The 20,408-nt window shown below is 27.6% G+C and overlaps 1 protein-coding gene across 4 annotated transcripts in view; it reads right to left on the minus strand.

Moving 5' to 3' along the window:
* mv (lysosomal-trafficking regulator mauve) overlaps nt 1-20,408 on the minus strand; it is a 132,028-nt gene that overhangs the window by 80,786 nt on the left and 30,834 nt on the right. For all 4 annotated transcript variants that reach the window (XM_087158776.1, XM_087158775.1, XM_087158773.1 and 1 more), the window contains 7 exons: nt 19,705-19,913; nt 16,885-16,951; nt 12,927-13,036; nt 9,095-9,377; nt 7,054-7,177; nt 4,542-4,677; nt 1,896-2,064 (listed from right to left, as the gene is read on the minus strand). In XM_087158776.1, the coding sequence (XP_087014902.1) occupies nt 1,896-2,064; nt 4,542-4,677; nt 7,054-7,177; nt 9,095-9,377; nt 12,927-13,036; nt 16,885-16,951; nt 19,705-19,913 (1,098 nt within the window). The remainder of the gene's footprint in view (nt 1-1,895; nt 2,065-4,541; nt 4,678-7,053; nt 7,178-9,094; nt 9,378-12,926; nt 13,037-16,884; nt 16,952-19,704; nt 19,914-20,408) is intronic.

Below are 20,408 nucleotides of genomic sequence, written 5' to 3' on the forward strand. Positions count from 1 at the left end.
AGAAACACCTGAATCACAATTTAATGTGTATATATATACTAGAGGGCTCCCTGCTCGCTAACACTTGCCAACCCCCAATAATATCTTCACAATTATATTTTTTTTTGCTTTGCAAACAAATTAAATACTAATTTCAAATAAATATATACAAACAAATTATTATACTTTCAAAATTCTGCTTAAATTGGCAATTATACTACATAGGAATGTAAAAATTGTATGCTACAACCATCAAATTATCAACAACAATGAGTGTGTCATTCACACCTTTGTTATAAAAAGATAGTTCACCTCAATTATCACACCGTTTATATAGATGAAAACCAACTCCGGACATATCGTTACGTCTCTGAAAGCATATGGAATTTTTTTTTTAAACACACTTGTGGAACTACCATACATTGGAGTAGCTTGCCTATGTGGCCCATGTAGCACATACTTCATGACTTTTCTGTGCTAATTTAGAAAATTTGCATTGTCTGAGATTTCAAGCACAGATGAATCTAACAGTCGAGTCCATTGTTAGTAGTTTATCTCAGGGATTTAAGATGAATATACAGCGAGAGTGGGGTCAATATCTCCTCTGAAATTCAATGTTATATGTTTTCATTGATTGTTTATTATTACAGTACAGAACCCGTTATCCGGAAATCAGAAAACCAGAAAACCAAAAAACCGGAACGAAATTCGATAAATTTTCTCGCCATTTTTAAGTTTTTTTTTTCCTCATAAGATTTTACGATTTTTCTTTCTTTTTTTAAAGATGTTTACCTTACCATAATTTTGGAAATAATCATTAGTGTATTACTTCATCGTTTTTTCTTATTTTTAAGATTATTTCCAATTTTTTTTTTAATAGTTGGGTACAACAATAAAAAAAAACGGCTTTTTGTACCGATTCAGAAAACCAGAAAAATCAGTTATCCGGAATAGCGATGGTCCTGACCGTTCCGGATAATCGATTTCCTACTATATAACAATTCATTAATATGTTTTATTTATTATTATGTTATATGTTTTGATTATAACCCTTTTTATCCAAAACAGCTCCAGAAGAAATTATTTTTATAAATGTTCGAGTATCTCTACAGTGATCACTAATAAGTTGCCTGCAACTTATTAGTTTCAGCACTTGTAGAAATTGTTCCACTTGTCTGTGAAACAACATTTCTAGTTTCCCAATGTCTATCATTGATGCATTGTGTTTTAGGTTCATAATATCTTGTTTTTTTCATGAACTATTCTTTGTCAATCTGCAGTAACGCCACAGCCACTCTGTTGAGTACGATTGCTTCTTTCCATTAAAGATGACAATAAATAGCAACAAATTGAAAAATAGTAATAGCAAAATGAATAACAATAATTTTAACAAAACAAAATTCAATAAATAATAAGTTAATAAAGCTGGATTAAGATGTGTTTCGCATGTTTACAAAGATCGAGTTGTAGTGACAAAAAACATAAAATTAAATATGCTGTTATTTGTTGAATTCAGGGGTTGGTTACATGCAAATATGTGATTAGTTGTTTGGACCATTGATCATGTGATACTCTTTATTCTAATTCTATCACTGGCTAAAATGCTCTAAAATGGTCTGATCACAATATGAGACAACTGTATTCTTATGATATATGTATATCTGAGTGCACAGCCAAATCTTTCAACAAAAATAGGCACCTTTTAAGAACTTAAAAACTGTACCTTTTAAGTATTTTCGATTTCAGAAAGTGGAAAATGAAGCCTGAAATAGAGAATATCCTGCAAAATTCGTAATCCACTAGGTAAAAAAAAAATCTCATTTTCGAAACACCCAATGAAAAAAGCACCTTCAAACACGTTTTAATAATGCTACACACCATTATATATATATATAAACACATAAAATTAGTCTAACCTTTAAAAAGCATAAAACTTCCAATTGAGTAATTAGAAGGCAGAGTCTCATCATCAAGATTATCTTTGGTATGACCAAGCAATACATAAAAGTCAGTTGTGGTATTTCCAATTCTGTTGAAAGACAAATTAAATATATTTCCTTTAGTGCCATCCACAACAATCTGCACCTAAATAAAACAAAAAGTAGATAAGAAATAGAAGTAAAAAAAAATAAGCAATATATTACACATGAAAATAATTCATTATAATTTTCTGCTTTTGGTAATTGCGAGCTTACATACAAAAGAGTGTAAATTAGTATACAAAATGAGCATTTGTATTAATCATAATTAAAGATATATTTAATGAGCCCCCCATTTTCTTAAAATAACCTCAAAAATGCAGTCTTTACTATGGCTTACCACCCTTAGCTTAAGTGGGAAATAATTTTCTTGGTGAAATCTTCCAGATTTTCTAAAATTTCAGTATTCTTAAGCTTAGTGAGCACTTAAGCTCCCATAGTAGAATTATGGCGACATTGTTGCAGAACAATACCAAGTTCTTGCAAAAATTATTTTTTCTTTGAGAAGTAAAAATTTCTGCTTTTCTTTCCCGAAGAAATTTTTGAAAGATTATATTCAAAACATGCCTTTCTCACGCATCAGAGTGGGGGAAAAAATGATTGTGATTTTTCTATTCTCATTTGAGAATAATGAAAAATAAAGAATAATGAAGTAAAAAATTTGGTTTTCTGTATAAATTTTTGTTCTATTCTTTTATTCAATTATTACTACTGATTTCCACATAGCTTTTAAAATCCAATATTTTTAATACAATATTATTTGTTACAACAACTGAATCTTGAAATGAAAACACATGTTTGATAACTCTTTTTTGAAGAGTTTGACGCGAGCGATTTTGATGTCATTCTTTTTTTCAGTAGTTACTGCTACAAATTTCACGATTTTTCTTTGTTTAATGTGTCGATGAATTACAAAATGCGAAAAAGGAAATAGTGTGTCATCTTCATACAAAATGTAAGAATATCGCTCATAATATTAGAATTAAAAAAAATTACATATTCAATTAAAAAAATTATTTTATTTGATACGATTTTTATTTACTTCTTTACCTTTATTTTTTGAAGTTAACGCTTCTGTTACTTTAAAGTAGTAACATGCATAATTGTTATTTTTAAATATCTTGCAGAAAGATATTAGCATTAGAGATATATGTCACAGAAAGCCGGAAAAAATACTTCCACAGGGTACTTACTCAGAAAAGTCTTAACAGGGTGAGTAGCCAGATTTTTCAACAAAAAATAAGTACCTTTTAAGTACTTTTTAAGCACTCAAAAAATATTTTTAATCACTTTCCAAAAAAAAAAAAAAAAAAATCATAATTAGGATCTGTGCTGTAGTAAAAATAAATGTTTCTATCGTTTTAAAGTTCTTAATTTATAAACATAAAATAAATAAAATTCAAAAACTTTGCATAATCATGATAAAATAACTAGTTTCTGATAAATATTGCAGAGAAAATTGCAAAAAATCATGCATTTTTGTAATTTAGAACGACAATCGATATGGCAAAGAAAAAATCTCTTTTCAAAAGATAGAAAATAAAGTACTTTTTACAAACCCCGAATTATAAAAAGCACCTTTAAGGGCTTTTAAGAAAAGTAAATCAAAAATAAGTACCTGTAAGCACTTTTTAAGAAAGCTACGCACCCTGTCTTAATAGTTGATAGGATACACAACTGAACACATACAATGAAATATATCCCTCTAAGGGAGATAAAAGACTCAGAGTAAAATTTTCACAGTTAAGCACTACTTATTTAAGAACATAGAAAAATCATAAATAGTTAATACTTTTATAGGAAAACCACAAGTTTTAGATTTGAAAAAATATTATGGATTAACCCATTTTCAGCCAAAGGTGCGCAAACACACCATTTAAATAAATATTTTTTTATTAACACTGTGACATATATTTTTCACTAATTTTATTTTTCTGCTGTTGTTAATGGTCCTGAAGACATCCATAAATTATTAGTTAATTCAATTGGAATGAACACTTTCTGTTGAGAAATTTTTAAACTGTTCAAGCTCTTTTAAACTTAAGACGGTTATTAACAAATGCAATTTTTTTAAAATGTATAATTATTCATTTTGAGATTTATCATATGTTTCTATGGTGAATTAAAGTTGCAAGTTAGTAAACCAAAAAAAAAAAAATAATAATAATAATTATAAAACAAATTTCATAAAAAAAAACATGTGTTCAACTAAATGGTTTGTTCACTAATTTGGTGAATGGTGCCTATACGCAGCATTTTATTTCTTACATAAAATAAAATTTTTCATACACAAAATTTTTTTTGTCTTAATGAATGTAATGTAAGCACATTTCAATGAAAATAATATAACATTTTATAAAATAACTATGCTTGGTCTGAAATGGGTTAAGTAATGCTTAAAGGATTACACTTCAATCGTAATCATATAAAATAAATTTTTTTTACCATTAAAATGTAATATAAACAATTAAAAATTTGCACCATAAATTTCTTTAATCTAACATTAAAAAGAGAATCCCTCAAAATTTTATTTCAGAATGAGCTTCATAAATTGGAACTTACTAAACTAAAATTTAAACTTACTCTGCAATTGATTAATGATTTAGGTGAGCTCTCAATATAATTCAAAGTGAGGTGATGCCACATATTCATTTGGAACAAAGATTTACAAACTCCTTTGGAAAGGCAAATCATTTCTCCATTATTGTAACTATTGATTCTAAAAATAACAAATTTCAATTTCACAATTTTCTTTAATCACAGAAAGATTAATATGAATTAAGCAAAAACATCAAACTCGAAAATACTTTACAGAGATAATAGTCTTTCAAAATCTAAGATATTATTACTTCTTCTTTTGTAATAGAAAAAAAATCACGAAATTAATCAGAGCCATATCATATTTAGTCCTCAAAAACCATCATTCCATCCAAGAATGAGAATTCTGGGTGGTAAATACCGGTAGGAAAAAAAACCAGTTGAGTTTCTTGCCAAGAAACATTTTCCAGAAGCTTTATGGTGCCGTAAAAGAAATTTCTGCTTAACGTCACGTCATTCCTTGACGGAACTTCATTCTAGGGAGTTTATGGTAAGGTACAAGAACAAGTATGAAATTTTTACTTTCTGGTTAACTTCATACGGTAGTTTGCTGCTTATTCTTAAAAATTATTGTAGTTAAGGTAAACAAATCGCATTTTTGCAACATAGATCGTTTTTTTTTTTTTTTTTTTTTTTAAATAATGAAAGTAAAATTTTTGTGCCTTATTTGTAACAAAACAACACATATTAAAAGAAATTAATTCATTATTTCCAACTTCATCTTTAACTATGAAAATATTAGTTTGCGTTGAATTGACCAAATTCTAGATCCACTCGAACTATTAGAAATTTCTTATATATAAGTTTTCATCACAACATAGGAAAATATTTCTTACTACTTTAAGTACATTTAAATATATTTTGGTAAGAAAATTTGACATGCACAAATTTAACAAAAATTATCTGGTAAGAATTTAGACATTACTAGCTCTGCATGCTACTTATAACCTGCTATGGGTGAAATTTTCTTAAAATTAATTTACACAGGGGTCGACAAATACTGGTTGTTAAGGAGTCCAAAAAATGGTAACCCACAATATTCTAATAAGTATGGTTAGACTAATAAGAGAGCTTTTCCTTTCATAGCAAACAAGCTCCTACAGATTTTTAATGTTTTCTGGGCCCCTTAATTACAAATTTAACTTGCATATTAAATTAAATAAAAATAAAGTAACATATCTGCTAAAATTGGAGAAATAAAATACCACAGATTTCATTAGCGACATTTTTTAGGCTACGAAGTAAAGTATCGGTACATCAGGCATGCACAATCATGCAATTTAAAAAGAGAAACTCAAAAATGGAATATAAACATTTACCTTAGAAATATAAACATTTACAGTTAACAAAGCAAAAAATATGTATACAGATCTTAATCTAAAGGTATTTTTATGCATTATTTATAATTACTTAAACTATTTTATTTTATAACTCATTGAACAGGCGACCCAAATAATGGGTTTACAACTACCAATGTTCAACTCTGTAACCTTGTAATTTTTATCCCAATCCAGAAGACAAGGGAGCTCCTCGATCAGTACTCCCAGAGGAATGGCATTCAAATTTGGAAGGAAAAAAAAATCCTCATGTTTTCCCTGTACATAGTATACACAATATATTACGAGGAAAAACACAATTACTGTACTCGTGTGTGAACTATATGGGGCTAACTATATTTATACGTTTTAATTGCTCGAAAAACAGCAGAACATACTTAAATGCTATAGTAAATTAAACAGTTTAGTATAGCTGAAATATCATGGTTAAATATCCCATAGATTATGCCTTGAGTGGTGACCATTTTTTAAAAGACAAAAATAAGAAACAAAATTCCCTGCAATTTCCCAGTTATTTTAGGTGATTTTTAAATTCCCTGAATTTCCCAGGTTTTCCCTGTGAAATAGCAACCCTGTATTAATTTGCAATGGGAACTTGGAGGACTTTGTGACTTCGAGAGATTTAATGTGCATCAGTGACAATTTAATACACAGGGAGTCTTCAGCCAGCTGTATTCAAACTCCCGTTCTCACAAACATTAGTCCAAAATCCTAACCAATAAGGCCATCACGGCCCCTACCTAAACTATTAACACCCAACATACTGCAGTGTTAGCAATAGCACTATCTCTTGAAGAATAAGAAGCATTTTTGCCATCAGCGGATATTTTTATCACCAAATATTTTTGTTAAAAATTTCTTCAACAAAGACAGAGAAATTTGAGAATCTACGGGTAAACAGGAGATAGTCCTAAAATACAGGAGTCTTCGTTAAAAAACAGGAGACTTGACTTATTGTATAAAGTAAGAAATAAAAAAGCAAAAAAAGAAATTTTCTTTAGAAGGTCACTCAAAAGTACATACACACTATTTTATGTAAGAAATAACACAAATTCACCTTACAAATCTATTGAAAAAAACTTTAAATATACATGTATATAATTTATATATGTATATAAAAAATATATACACATGTATGTATATAAACTCAGAAAAATTACCTAATGATAAGATCATTATCCCAAGTATTATACCATAGTTCCAAAAGAAATTTGTCAGAACCAAAGGATATCACATGAAGCTCACTTCTGCATAAATCTTCATCAGAAATCTTAGGTGTACTCACTGAAAATACAAAACTTTATTCACATTTTAGACACACAATTGCAGATAGTAAAGTTTTTATTACAATTAAAACAAAACTAAAAAAGGCAATTTCACAAAAGATGCTATTTGCAGCATCTACCGAAAACATTTTCATATCTTTAAAACTCCTCGTGGTGGAATTTTTTCGAGCTTCCTAAGACAAAACTCTTTAGAACTAATATCTTTATAAGATACTTTCAATGATAACAAAGATGTGTGCTACTAATTCACAGTAACAAAAAGCTGTGTTTATAAAAACAAGATATTATCTTTAATTGAATATGCAATATTTTTTCGATTATAATATTATGAGAGATATTCTAGCATTTTGTTGGGGGGAAAAACTCACTAAATCTTTCCTTTATCGCATTTTGTAAATCATTAACACATTAAAAAAAAAAATTAAAAATCATGAAATCTGTAGCAGTAAAAGCCAAAAAACAGATCAACAACGAAATCATGCGAATAGGAATATTAAAAAAGAGGTTATTCAAATGTGTGTTTTGTTTCAAGATTTGATAGTAGAAATAAATAATATCGGATTTTAAAAACTATATGGAAATAAAAAGCATTAATTGCCAAAACAATGAAACAATCATTGCCCTAATAAGTAAATACTCGAATGCACAATTCGAATTTCCCACATCATCTGAAATATATCAGAATGATTAAATACCATATGAAACTCAATAATTTCCAAAAATACAATTGAAACACTACATGGATGTCCGATACTATCGGCGTAAATTGAACAGGGCAAAAAGTGATAATTTAATTGTGCAATTAAAATTTTATATGTAAATTTCAGCAGAAAAGAAAAATCAAAATTGTTTCTTTCTAAAAGAAAAATGTTTCTGCAAGAACTCTGTAATATTCTGCGACAATATCGCTGCATTTCTTTCACAGGGTTAAAACTTATAATACCTTTAAAACTTACAAGTTATCTTTTTTTTCTTTACACTTTAAGTTAAGTTTTCATACAATATATTAAGTACTGTGAAACTATATCTAGTAACTAAACTAATATATGCAATTAAAAAATCAACAGTTCAAACACAGTAGCGCTTTTGAATTTTTAAAATTCGGTCAGTTACAAATTTTTTAGGTTTAAGTACTAAATAAAGAATAATTACAGCTTACAATAAAAATAATTCAGCTTATCACTAATATTAAGTGTTTGTGGTCTTCAAACTATTTTTATTTTGACATAACAATTCTTTTTAATATTTTTCTTTAATATATAGATGCGTAAACTTTATGTTCGAAAAATTATCATCAATTGTCTGCTTTTAAAATTTCTCCTGCTCTATATTGTCTGCATTTAATATTTCTCTTGAATCATGCAATAGATTCTTTTTTATGGATAGGACTACTCTTCAGTAATTTAATTTCAAAACGTTTTGTAAAGGACCCAGAAAATCTGGTGGACCTTGGGCCTGAATTTGTCTTGATTGATACCTGTCAGTACCCCCAGAGATATGATTTCTTATGGGGAGGACATTGTGACTCGATAGATTTAACATGTATAGATTTAACACCACGGGAAGTCTGCGGCTGGCGGGGGTCGAACCCACGAACTCTTGGGCATGGGCCCCATGCCTTACCAACCACGCTATCTCGGCCTTACTTAAACTATTAACACTCAACATGCTGCAATTCTGGCCTTAGCACTATCTGTTAAGAAATAAAGAGTATTTCTTAACTTATTAACGTATTTCTTATCTTAAGTATTTTACCATCGCCAATATTTAAAAAAAAAAATTCTTTCAACAAATACGAAGAAATTTTAAAATATATGGGTGAACAGGAGATAGTCATAAAATACAGGAGTCTGCATTAAAAAACAGGAGACTTGACAGGTACGTTAAGTTACATGCCCAGATATAGTTAACTTACTTTTCAAGTCCTTGGTGGAATCAATTTTCAGCCAAAGAGAGCAACAAAATCCTTTTGTAAAGCCATTATTCCATCTAGTATCTTCAGATATAGGAAAACACATTGCAGCTTCAGTCCAGGGAGATGGAGAGACACTCTTCAAATGAATATTGAAACACTTTTTAAGACGTTTCTTCACCCGATCAGTCGAATCAGAAAATTTGGGGCTAGGAAAGCTGACACTCCAAACTGGATGTGGGCTCATATCTTCTACCATGTCATTTAGACTTTTCAATAACAGAGGCTATAAAGAGAAAATAAAAATAGCTTTAAATTGTTGGAAAAAATATCAATGGAACGTCAAATTTCCATTCAATATATATATACATAAATACACATAGATATATATATAGCATAATAAATAAATACAAAAAGGACAAAAAGAAAAGAAAACCAAAGAAAACAATAAGTTTTATTTACTGCCCATATACTGCAAGTAAACCGAACTCATAAAATAAGTTCAAAAAGTAGAGAAAACATGGAAAAAATTATACAACAATGAAAAAGGGAAGAAAAAAAAAATAGAAATCCGAAGAAAAAAAAATCTGATAAATGGAAGAAAAAAAATTAATAAAATTCCGGAAAATGAAAGATATAATCAGATCACAAGATTATATTAGCAAAAAGGAGAGATTTCTAATATTGTATCAATATAGCTAAAGCAAAATACATCAATACATTAGTGTGAATATATACATACATATATTATATATATATTATATATATATATATATATACAGTCAATTCACTATAACTCGAAGTACGATGACTCGAATATTACTATAACTCGATTTTTTTATGAGGTCCCGACCCTTTTATCTTCAATTTCATGTTAATTATTCTCGATTACTCGAATTTTACTCCCTTTAACTCGATTTTTTTGGATCTTTTGAAGCATGAAAAAAAACCTAGGAGCTGATATCTTGTCCCTTCCTTTGCAACACACACACAATGTTTTTCGCACTCTTCATGGAGAAGCTAAAGCTGTCCCTCTTGAAGTATGTGAACAGTGGTTAAATGAAACATTACCAAATTTACTTCAAGGATACAATTAAAATGATGTTTTCAATATTGATGAAATGGGTTTATTTTTTAAATGTCTTCCAAATAAGACTATGATGTTTAAGGATGAAAATTGCTCAGGGGGTAAAATGAGCAAGGAACGTTTGACTGTCCTAGTTGAAGGAAATGCGTCTGGGACAGAGAAATTGCCCTTACGTGCTATCGCAAAATACCGAAATCCCCGATGTTTCAAGAATGTAAAAACGTATCCTTTAGACTAACAAAAATTTTTGGATGACATCAGTATTATTTGAAAGCTAAGTAAGAAAATTGGATCGGAAATTCTTCGCTAAGAAAAGAAAACTGATACTCTTTATGGATAAATGCACAGCGCATAGTGATCTACCTAATTTGAAAGCAGTAAACTTGCAGTTGCAAACTCCCGCCAAACACAACAGCAAAGTTGCAGCCGATGGACCAGGGTATCATAAAGTGCTTCAAACAGTCATATTGTAAAAGGCTTGCCAGAAAAATGATCAAATATTGTAAGCATTTAGAAGATTTATAATTAATAAGCATTAATGAAATAATCCGACAATATTTTGAAAGTCCAAAACCGAAACTAACGGTAAGTCGAACTTCCGATTTGTCGAAGTTTTTCGTCAGTCCTATCAGATTCGAGTTATCGCAAATTCACTGTATATATATATATATATATATATATATATATATATATATATATATATATATATATATATATATACACATATATTACAATGAAGAAAAACAGGATAAAGAGAAAAACAAAGAAAATTAATAACTTTTATTAATAAGTTAATTCGTCTAAAAGACTGTGCAAAACGGGCAAATCATGTTTCTCTCTTTTTTTTTTAAATAAATTTTAATTTTCTTAAAACATTAGAATTGTATAATTAAATATTAACCTTATTAATTTTAAACTTCTTTAAATTATCCAGTATAATATTATTACCTTGTGCACATCCATTTTCGGATAAATCTTTGGTAACTAACAAATCAAACACGCTTAAGTACGGCAATAAGAATTGCCATCTATGTACACTTTTTTAGCTAGATTTGCGCTTTCGTTTTCACATTTTGTAATCTGGCAATCTTAATACAAAAATCATTCTTGAAAGTTTCCAGTACATGTAAGTTCATTTGAATTTGTTACTCACTTTATAAATTCTGTTTTGTGTTTTGTTCTGTTTTTCATTTACATTTAATGGTTTTTTACATAATATATTTTTTATTTAATGTGTTCTATTTTGTTGCAATTTTTTTAGTGCTCCTTACACTATCGTATTAATATATTTTGTTTCGGCTATACATATTCAGTATTAGAAAGCACTTCATTTTTTGCGGATATAATCGTATGAGCAGATTATTAGATTATATTGCTATATTTTTTTAAAATTATTTAAATTATTTTTTAAATATTTCATTTTAATAACATATATATAAATATATATATTAGTTAAAAAGAAAAAAATACATAAGAAAATATTTTATTTATAAGCTTATCTGGAAAAATTCAAATAAAACAATGCAAATTTTGCTTTTACAATTAATAAACACAAAAAATTTATTTAAATCAGATTTTTTTTATTTCAAAGCAAAATTTAAAAGACATAGATTTGTTAACGTAATAGGAGAAAACTAAATGATTTGAATTTTGCACTGTAACTATCTTAAAATTTCAGTTTTAGGTTTATTGATGAAATACACTAAATTTGAATACACATACTAACTACCCTTCACCTTTACATTAATGCAGCTCAATAAATTAGTCTTATTACACATGATTTGCAATTAAATAAGTATGACAATATATATTCTTATGGGAAAGACAGGATCATTATCATAAAGCTATTTTTTTTACTTTCTTTAACAATATTTATAGTTCAGTAAAATCAGGTTTTTTTCTGGAATTTTTTTTTAAATCTTTACCACAATTTTTCCTTTCACTCACTGTTGAACATCATAAGGATAACAGATTTTCAGTGACAGTTTTATATCTCCCCCCTCACTTGGAAAAAAAAAAAACATCATGAGTTATACATTTTGTTATCATTTAGTTTTGGTTGGACTTATTTAAAACTTTTTATTTAAACAAATAACTTAAGATATATCTTCACTCAGAATTTGAAGAAAATAAGTGCCAAAACTAAATAAGAGCTTTTTTTAGGGGTGATTAAAAAACTTTATTCAATTAAAAAAATAAAAAAAGTAGACCATTTTTTAAAATTATATATTTTTCCTGTTATTAAAATAAGTCAAGTCATAAAAATAAATTTTTTTTAGTCAGTCATATAAATAATTCAAGATTAACTTTAGGAATTTTAAAATGTGGAAAGGGAAAAAATCAATTTTTCTTCATCAAAAAGTGGCATTTAGTACCCATTATATTAGTATAGTTGCATACCTATTAGTATGCACCTTTAATGCAATTAAATTAAATTTTATGAATTATGAAACATTTTTTAAACTAAATGTAACAAAATAATTAATTTAAAGTGATATATCAAATAATTGAATTTGAATGATATAGTAAAGCATACAGATTTGGAGAATTACACCAAAAATAACTTAAACTCTGGTTAAACTTCTCTCTAGGTCAGTGGATTCAATATAATTGATAGCTATATTTTTATATTCTGAAATCTAAAATCTTTCACTTTACTTGCATCATTTTAATGCAATTTTACTTAATCTATAATAAATAAATATTATGAACAGTTTTAGAATAAGTAAAATAGCAGAAATATTTTACCAGAGGTGCATGGGGATATTTGAAAAAATTGATGAGCATCTCTAAATCAGCAGCCGAAATTCTGCATTTTGACAAAATCACAAAAAGTTCCATTGTCACTGTCTGGTAATCTAATTAACAGAAAATATTAAATTAAAACACACAGTGAAATTTTGCTAAAATATTTTATCAAATTATTATTATATTATTATGATAGTTCTACTAAATGTCAATTTAAGAAGGTTAGAGTGTAATGTAATAAATTGTATGAACCAAGAAATCACCATTTTGAAAACTGATATGAAGCATCCTTTTCATATAAGTTTATAGCTTAGAATGAAGAACATGAAGTAAGTAGGATAATTAAAAGTCTTAATATTTATTTTAAAAAGAATTTAATATTATTTGATAATTTTAAATTGTTGTATCCAATATAGGATATACCATATAGTTTGTTTAATAAAGAAAAATAAAATTTAGAGTGAAAAAAATTAATAGAATCCTTTTTAGCGAACAATCGTAAAAATGGTATCTTTTTAATTTTAATCATTAATTTTTTGTTGATGAACACCCATAGGCAAACTCAAATATTATAAGTAAATTAGCTTTGTCATAGAATAGGAATTAAATACTATGCAATAGCAATAAAAGCACTACATCTATTTTAAATGAGAAATAGTAAAAATCCACAAGTTTTTTCTGAACAAACAAAAGAAATAGAAGATAACTATTTTTGATAAAAAAAATTTATGCGTGGCACAATTTATTAAAAACTTAAAAATGAAAATATACAATACAATCGATAATGTTTTATATCACATTTTCATGGTAAATTTTAAAGAGAAAGTTGGAAAATATTATTTTGCGGACTTTTTTTTAAATCTAAATTTACTTATCGAAACTTTTTACAAATGAAAGATATGTACTAACAAAAACCTCATATCATGAACATTACTCTTAGTATATAGAATAGGTGTCTCAAGGCTGCCAATTTTCCCCACTCTCCACACTTTCCCCTTCTTTACACAATGGTAACAGAAAATTTTGCTTTTTAACCATGGCAGTAAGTTTCAGAATAGAAATGGGATTATACTTGCATGGGGAATAATTGATTAGCAAATAACATGGTAATAGAGAGAGGGAAAGTATAGAGTTGAAAAATCATGTAACCTAGAAAATCCAATTCTATTTACAAAGAGTATCGAAACAAATTCTTTGTATATAAAGATCATGAACAATGCTCTTTGTAAATAGAATAGGTGTCTAAAGGATACCAATTTTCCACACTACCCACATTCCCCCTCCCTCTTTTCACAATAGTAACAGAAAATCTTGCTTTTTTCTCATGGTAGTAAGTTTCAGAATAGAGTAATTTTCAGAATAGAAACTTACTCTATTCTGCAGTTAGTTTCAGAATAGAAATTGGTATATACTGGCATGAGAAAAAAATTAGATTTGCAGATAACATGGTAATAGAATGGGGTAAAGTATGGAGTGGAAAAATCACATAACCTTGAGAATCCAATTCTATTTGCAGAGTATAGATACAAATTATTTGTATATAAAGATCATGACCAATATTCTTAGTAAATGCAATAGGTGCCTCAAGGATGCCAATTTTCACCACTCTCCACACTTTCGCTCTCTTTTTACAATGGTAACAGAAAATCATGCTGTTTAACTATAGTAGTAACTCTCAGAATAGAAATGGGAATATACTGGCATGGGAAGAAATAGATTTGCAGATAACAAGGTAATAGAGGGGGGGGGGAGTATAGAGGGTGGAAAAATCACATAACCTTGAGAATCCAATTCTATTTACAAAGAGTATGGAAACAAATTCTTTATACGTAGATGAGCAGTAGCCTTAATTATGTGAATAAATTTAACTTCAACATATAGGGGGAACACAGGAAAATAGAAAATTTTAAAGTAAAATAAATTGAACAAATAAACCAATGAAAATATTAACAAAAGTAGATGTATGCAAAATGCTTCTTTTTAAAAATCATATCAAAACAAAATATTAACACACTTTCTCACTGCAAGAAAAGGCAAAGAAACATAATAGTAAGAACAAAACTTATGTACACCTACTAATTTGATATTGACTATCAAAAGGAAAAAATTCTTTGCCAGCGTAACAAAATAAGAACATTTTAAAAATGTTCAAAAATAAGCAACCATTAAAAAACAAAGATTAAACAATTTTAAAATGTAAAAGTCTGTGAGAGAGAAAAAAACAAATAATGAAAAATAACAAATTATAATACTTCTACAATAAGGAAAATATTTTAATCAACAATTAGATATTTAAAGTTAGTGTATGTCATTTTATTTTCTGGTGAAAAAAAAAAAACAAATTAAAAAATTTTCCGTTATCATCCTTCAAACATCATTTCTCCTAATTTGGTAAAAGTTTTTGAATGATATAATAAAGTTAATCTTATTATTAAAGATAGAGCTTTATGATTATAAGATAGCGTCATAATTTTCATAAATTAAATCAATAATAACAGAAGGAAATCTACATTCAATAATTATGGTTTTAGAGTGCACAAGTTTCCTTATTTATGACAAGTTTGTAATTGAGCAAACATTTTCTTAAAGAAAAACAGAATAAAAATAATATGCATTTTTTATTATTAAATGAAGGTCAATTGAATATCCATAATATATTTAATATTTTGGTTGTTTATATGAATTTTATTTATGCAAAATGTCAAAAATTAGCAAAATTAAAAAACAAATATATTTTTTTAATAACTGTATATGGAATAAATTATAAAAAGGTTATTCATTTATAAAAAAAAATTCAATATATATTTCTCACTCAGTTTTTCAATTTAAAATAAAATAACAAAATTCAAGAAGAAACAACAATTACATTTCTCTAATAGTTATTTTCAATATTTTTTTTTTTTGAAAACCGTCATTCAGCTTATATTATTCATTTTTACCATATGCACATACCAACAACAAATTTATAATATTAAATAAATATTTCTTTTTTTATGTAACATTTTAAAAATAATAAGCACACTTTTTTTTGGTTGGCCCTGTGGCAGAATTTTTTTGGGGCTTTCTGCGACATACCTCCATAGCAGCCAACATAGATAGGAAAAAAATCCAGTATTTTTTAAGAAATATAAATTTCCTGATAATTGTTGCAAAATGTACTAAATATTTTACACATAGGGAATTTTAGGGATTTTTATAGTCATCAAAATAGAAAAACTGCAATATTTTCCAGTAATGATTAACATTAAATAAACTTGAAATGTTATGTATTATGTTTACTCACAATTTTGAATAGTAATAGGCATTTAATTCTTGAAAGATAATTAAAAATTATTTAATTAATTTAAAAAGAAAGTTCTGAATGAAAATGAACTTTACATTTCAGAGAAAAAAAAGTTTTGATTTAATATTCATAAATGAGGCTCGCTTCATTATGCTTTAGTAACACTAATTTAAATATTGAAACAAGCATTAATCAGCGCAAAATTTCTATTTCAACAGGGATTTTTTAAGGAGACTTGCCCAATTTTAGGGAATTTTCTAAAATATACAAAAAACGGGAGAATTTTTATGAAACCAGTAGATCAGGAGAAACTAGCAAAATCCAAATAGTCTATTGGAAAAACTAGTAGAGTTGGCAGCTATGGAATATTTCCTAATTGTGGTGTAAAAATAATGAAATATAAGCTAGTTTTTAAAAAAAATTAAAATTACACTCTATAATAAGGCTTTTAATTTTTTGAACATAAAATATTTTTTCTTAAATATCATAAGCTATTTTAATTTTTTTTTAACAATTGGAATCACACATTTTTTTCTTTGGGGGAGGGGAATTCTGCAAATAAATTCAAATACTGAACATTTTATTCATTTAATATACAATGAATAAAATATTTAAGTAATGTGTATGACATACTTATTCATAAAAACATTTAATGAAGAGCATGAATATATATACTTATAGAATCACAGGGCAGGTCTTTGAACGATAGTCCCAAACTTTGAAGTAATAAGGATGATATTCCCTGTATCAAAAAGACATTAAGATGTTAATTCACTCATACATACAAAAACATACATATGTGTCATGGAAATCAAGTTGAATTCCAAGATGCAGCATGCAATAATAAATTCTAATCTATTTTATCACTTTCTAACGTATAAACCAATACTAAACACATGCTATGATCAATATCATTTGGGGGCGTACAAATATTTCCTTCTAACAGACAGTTGATTTTTCATAAAGAAAACTTTCTATGCTTTTGTACTTGTTTTGAGTTCAGGGTTGCAAAAATGGACAAGCTGACTGGTTTTCTGAAAAAGACCGGCTTTTATTTTAAAAAGCTGGTCTTTATTGGCTTTTTAATATTTTACTACTTAAAATTAACACCCAAGCATTTAAATTAGTTTTATTAATCACTATTTAGTGAGCCGAAATGGCTCAGGGGATAGAGCATTCTCCTTCCAATGAGGTAAACCTGGTTCGATCCTGACGATAACTTGCACCGACCACAGTGCTGATGTAAAAAGTAGTAAACGGATCATGTTTTAGAGTCCCCTTGCCATCAGGCTAACCGAGGGAGGTTCTCATGGTCTTCCTCTCCATGTAACGCAAATGCGTGTTAGTTTCATCAAAAAGCCCTTCACAAAGGAAAAACTTCTCCCAATACTTAATTCAGGAGTTCCCTTATCTTCTAGATTGGGTTTAAAATCCCAAAGCTAGGGAGTTGAACATTAGCAGTCGCAAACCCAAATATTGGGTTGGGCTGTTCGACGACGGTTATAAAATAAAATCACTATTTAGTAAAATAATAGAAGTAAAATATATTAAATTTTAGTTTCTTTTAAGGGTATTTATTTCATCAAAAGATAAAATGTTAAAAATTTTAATGATGTAATTGCTGCTTTATATTTGCTTCAGAACCAACCATTTTTTCTGAAATTGTTCTAAACCTATTCAACTGTGTTTTAATACACCTTTACTTTGTTTTAAATTGATTCAGAATAATTATTTTTTAAACTTATACTAAATTGTTAAATAAATTAGGTCTTTCCTATAAAACTGTACAATCTGTTCAAAATAATTATTATATTTTGTTTAAAGAGTTGGACAAATAGTAATTATAGTTAATTTTGTATTATTTATATACTTATACTACATTAAATACATTGATTTCTAATTGTAGTTCTAAATCAGGTTTGAGCCAAATTATTCAACAAAAAACAAGCACTTTTCAAGCACTCTAATAATATTTTTAAGCACTTTAAAAGAACATCATAATTAGGCAGGGTTAGAAAGTTTTTGACAATTGACGGTTTTATCTGGTTTCAATAGTCATGTAAAAAAAAAAAAACTTTTGTCATTGTTTTCGACAATTGTCAAAATTTTTGAATCACGTAAATCGAATGGCGTTTTCATAAGCTACGGTCTGGCGTTGCACTGAAATAGATAGAGGTGGAATTAATTGTGAAAAGGTTGAATAGAACAATGTGAACAGTGTCTTTCTGCATAATTCGCAGCTAAAATCGACATGGTAAAGGAAAAATCTCAATTTGGAAAAGGGAAATTTAAGCACTTTATAAAAACACCCAATGAAAAAAGCTCCTTTAAGGTCTTTTAAAAAACGAAAATCGAAAATAAGCATCTTTAAGCACTTTTTAAAAACTGCAAATAGTTTAAGGTTATTGCTCTTATTGCTTTCAATGTAAAAAATGTTGCTTCAAACAATTTCGAACTTCAAAATTACTGCTCGAAGTTTTTCCTAACATACAATCACATCAATGTAGAAATTAACAATTTTTTATATTTTTTATGTCATCACAGATAAATATTTGTTTTAATAAAAGTCATCTTCTTTAATTTTAATCAGTTGTTATTTTAAATGGTTAAACCCTTTCACAACAAGAAAGCCTGAAATGCCTCAACAAGCAGACAGTCGAAACTGCCCAAAAAATGAGATTTTACTTCTTCCCCCCTTTCTAAAATGATGTATAATAGGAGAGATTTGGTAGCTACAATTCCTGAATATAATCTAAACAAAGAGAAGATTGTAAGGCACTTTTCATCAAAAGTTAGTAGTCTCATTTCGCTTTTAGCTGTCTTATTTTCATCCTTAGTTTTAGAGAACCAAAATGTCTAAATTCTAAGAAACTGAAACAGTAAATAATATTATATATTTATAATAATCTGGGCACTCCACTTAATGTAGTAAAAAGTTACAAATACTACAGCTTTAACACAAACGAGTTAAACTATTCACTTTTTCCATCAAAACTGTGTAAATTGTCAAAGAAAAAGGTACAAGTGGAAATATTAAAGCTATGGTAAAAATTGTATTTTTTTTAAGCATTAAACTATTTAGTTACTGTTTTTTCATTAATATCGGTAAAAATATTTAATTAAAAAGGTAAACATTCTTAAAACGCAATGTGCACCTTACAGAGATTAGATGCCGTACCTTAAGGCTTCGTTCCCAACACATGGAATATAGCGTATGGCAGCAATAATGTAATATTTTTCACTTTATGTAGTGAAGTTAAAAAATATATTGATTAAAAAATAAAATGGATTCATGAGCTGAAAAAAATAAAATAGGAATAACAAAAATTGGAAATAACAAAAAAATATTTTTGGGGATCTAAGTACTATTTTACTAACAGGATTATTCACAACCAAAAACTTTAATTAAATGTTACTAAATGTCAACCTGGCCCAACTTATGAGCTAATTTACAAATAAGAAAAATGATAAATGGCATGAATGAAAATTACTAACCTGTTTGCATAAAACTACTCGATTAAATTCGCAATCTTGGCACATTTTTTTCAGAACTTGCATAACATGTAGGGCCGACTCAGACCATTCATTAGAGTGCTCACTTTGAAAATGAATCAAAAGCTCTATCAGAATTGCAACAATCTCTGCATGTTCTATGACACATTGGTAAGACATTTCATACAATGCTTTCTTATTGTTTAAGTTTCCTAAAATATAGTGATGAGATATAAAACATTTTAAAATTTTAACTAAATCTAAAATCATTTAAACAGGGTGCATAGCCAAATCTTTAAACAAAAATAAGCACTCAAAAATATTTTTCAGCACTATATACACTAACAAAATGCAAAATAATTTTCAAAGATTTTACATGATCATGATAAAATGACTAGATCCTGACAAAGAAATATTTTCTTGATTATATTACAGGGTGGCCACTCAAATCAGATTTCAAATTTCCCTGATTTTTCCAGGTTTTCCAGATAAAACTCTTAAAATTTCCAGGTTTTTGCTTCTTTTTTCTTATAAAGTATATGATGTGTACAAGAAAAGTGTCTTTATTATAAAATATTTTATTCAAAATGTTATTTTTTTTAACATATCATCTTGAAAAAAATAATTTATTTTGACAATTTGGCAAGATTTTTTTATTTACTTTTCAAATGTTTTCGTAAAAAATTTTGAATCAAAAATCATATATT

This window comes from Parasteatoda tepidariorum, chromosome 3 (assembly GCF_982258835.1).
Source record: "Parasteatoda tepidariorum strain Cologne lab strain chromosome 3, Ptep-v5.0, whole genome shotgun sequence".
Taxonomy (NCBI): Eukaryota; Metazoa; Arthropoda; class Arachnida; order Araneae; family Theridiidae; genus Parasteatoda; species Parasteatoda tepidariorum.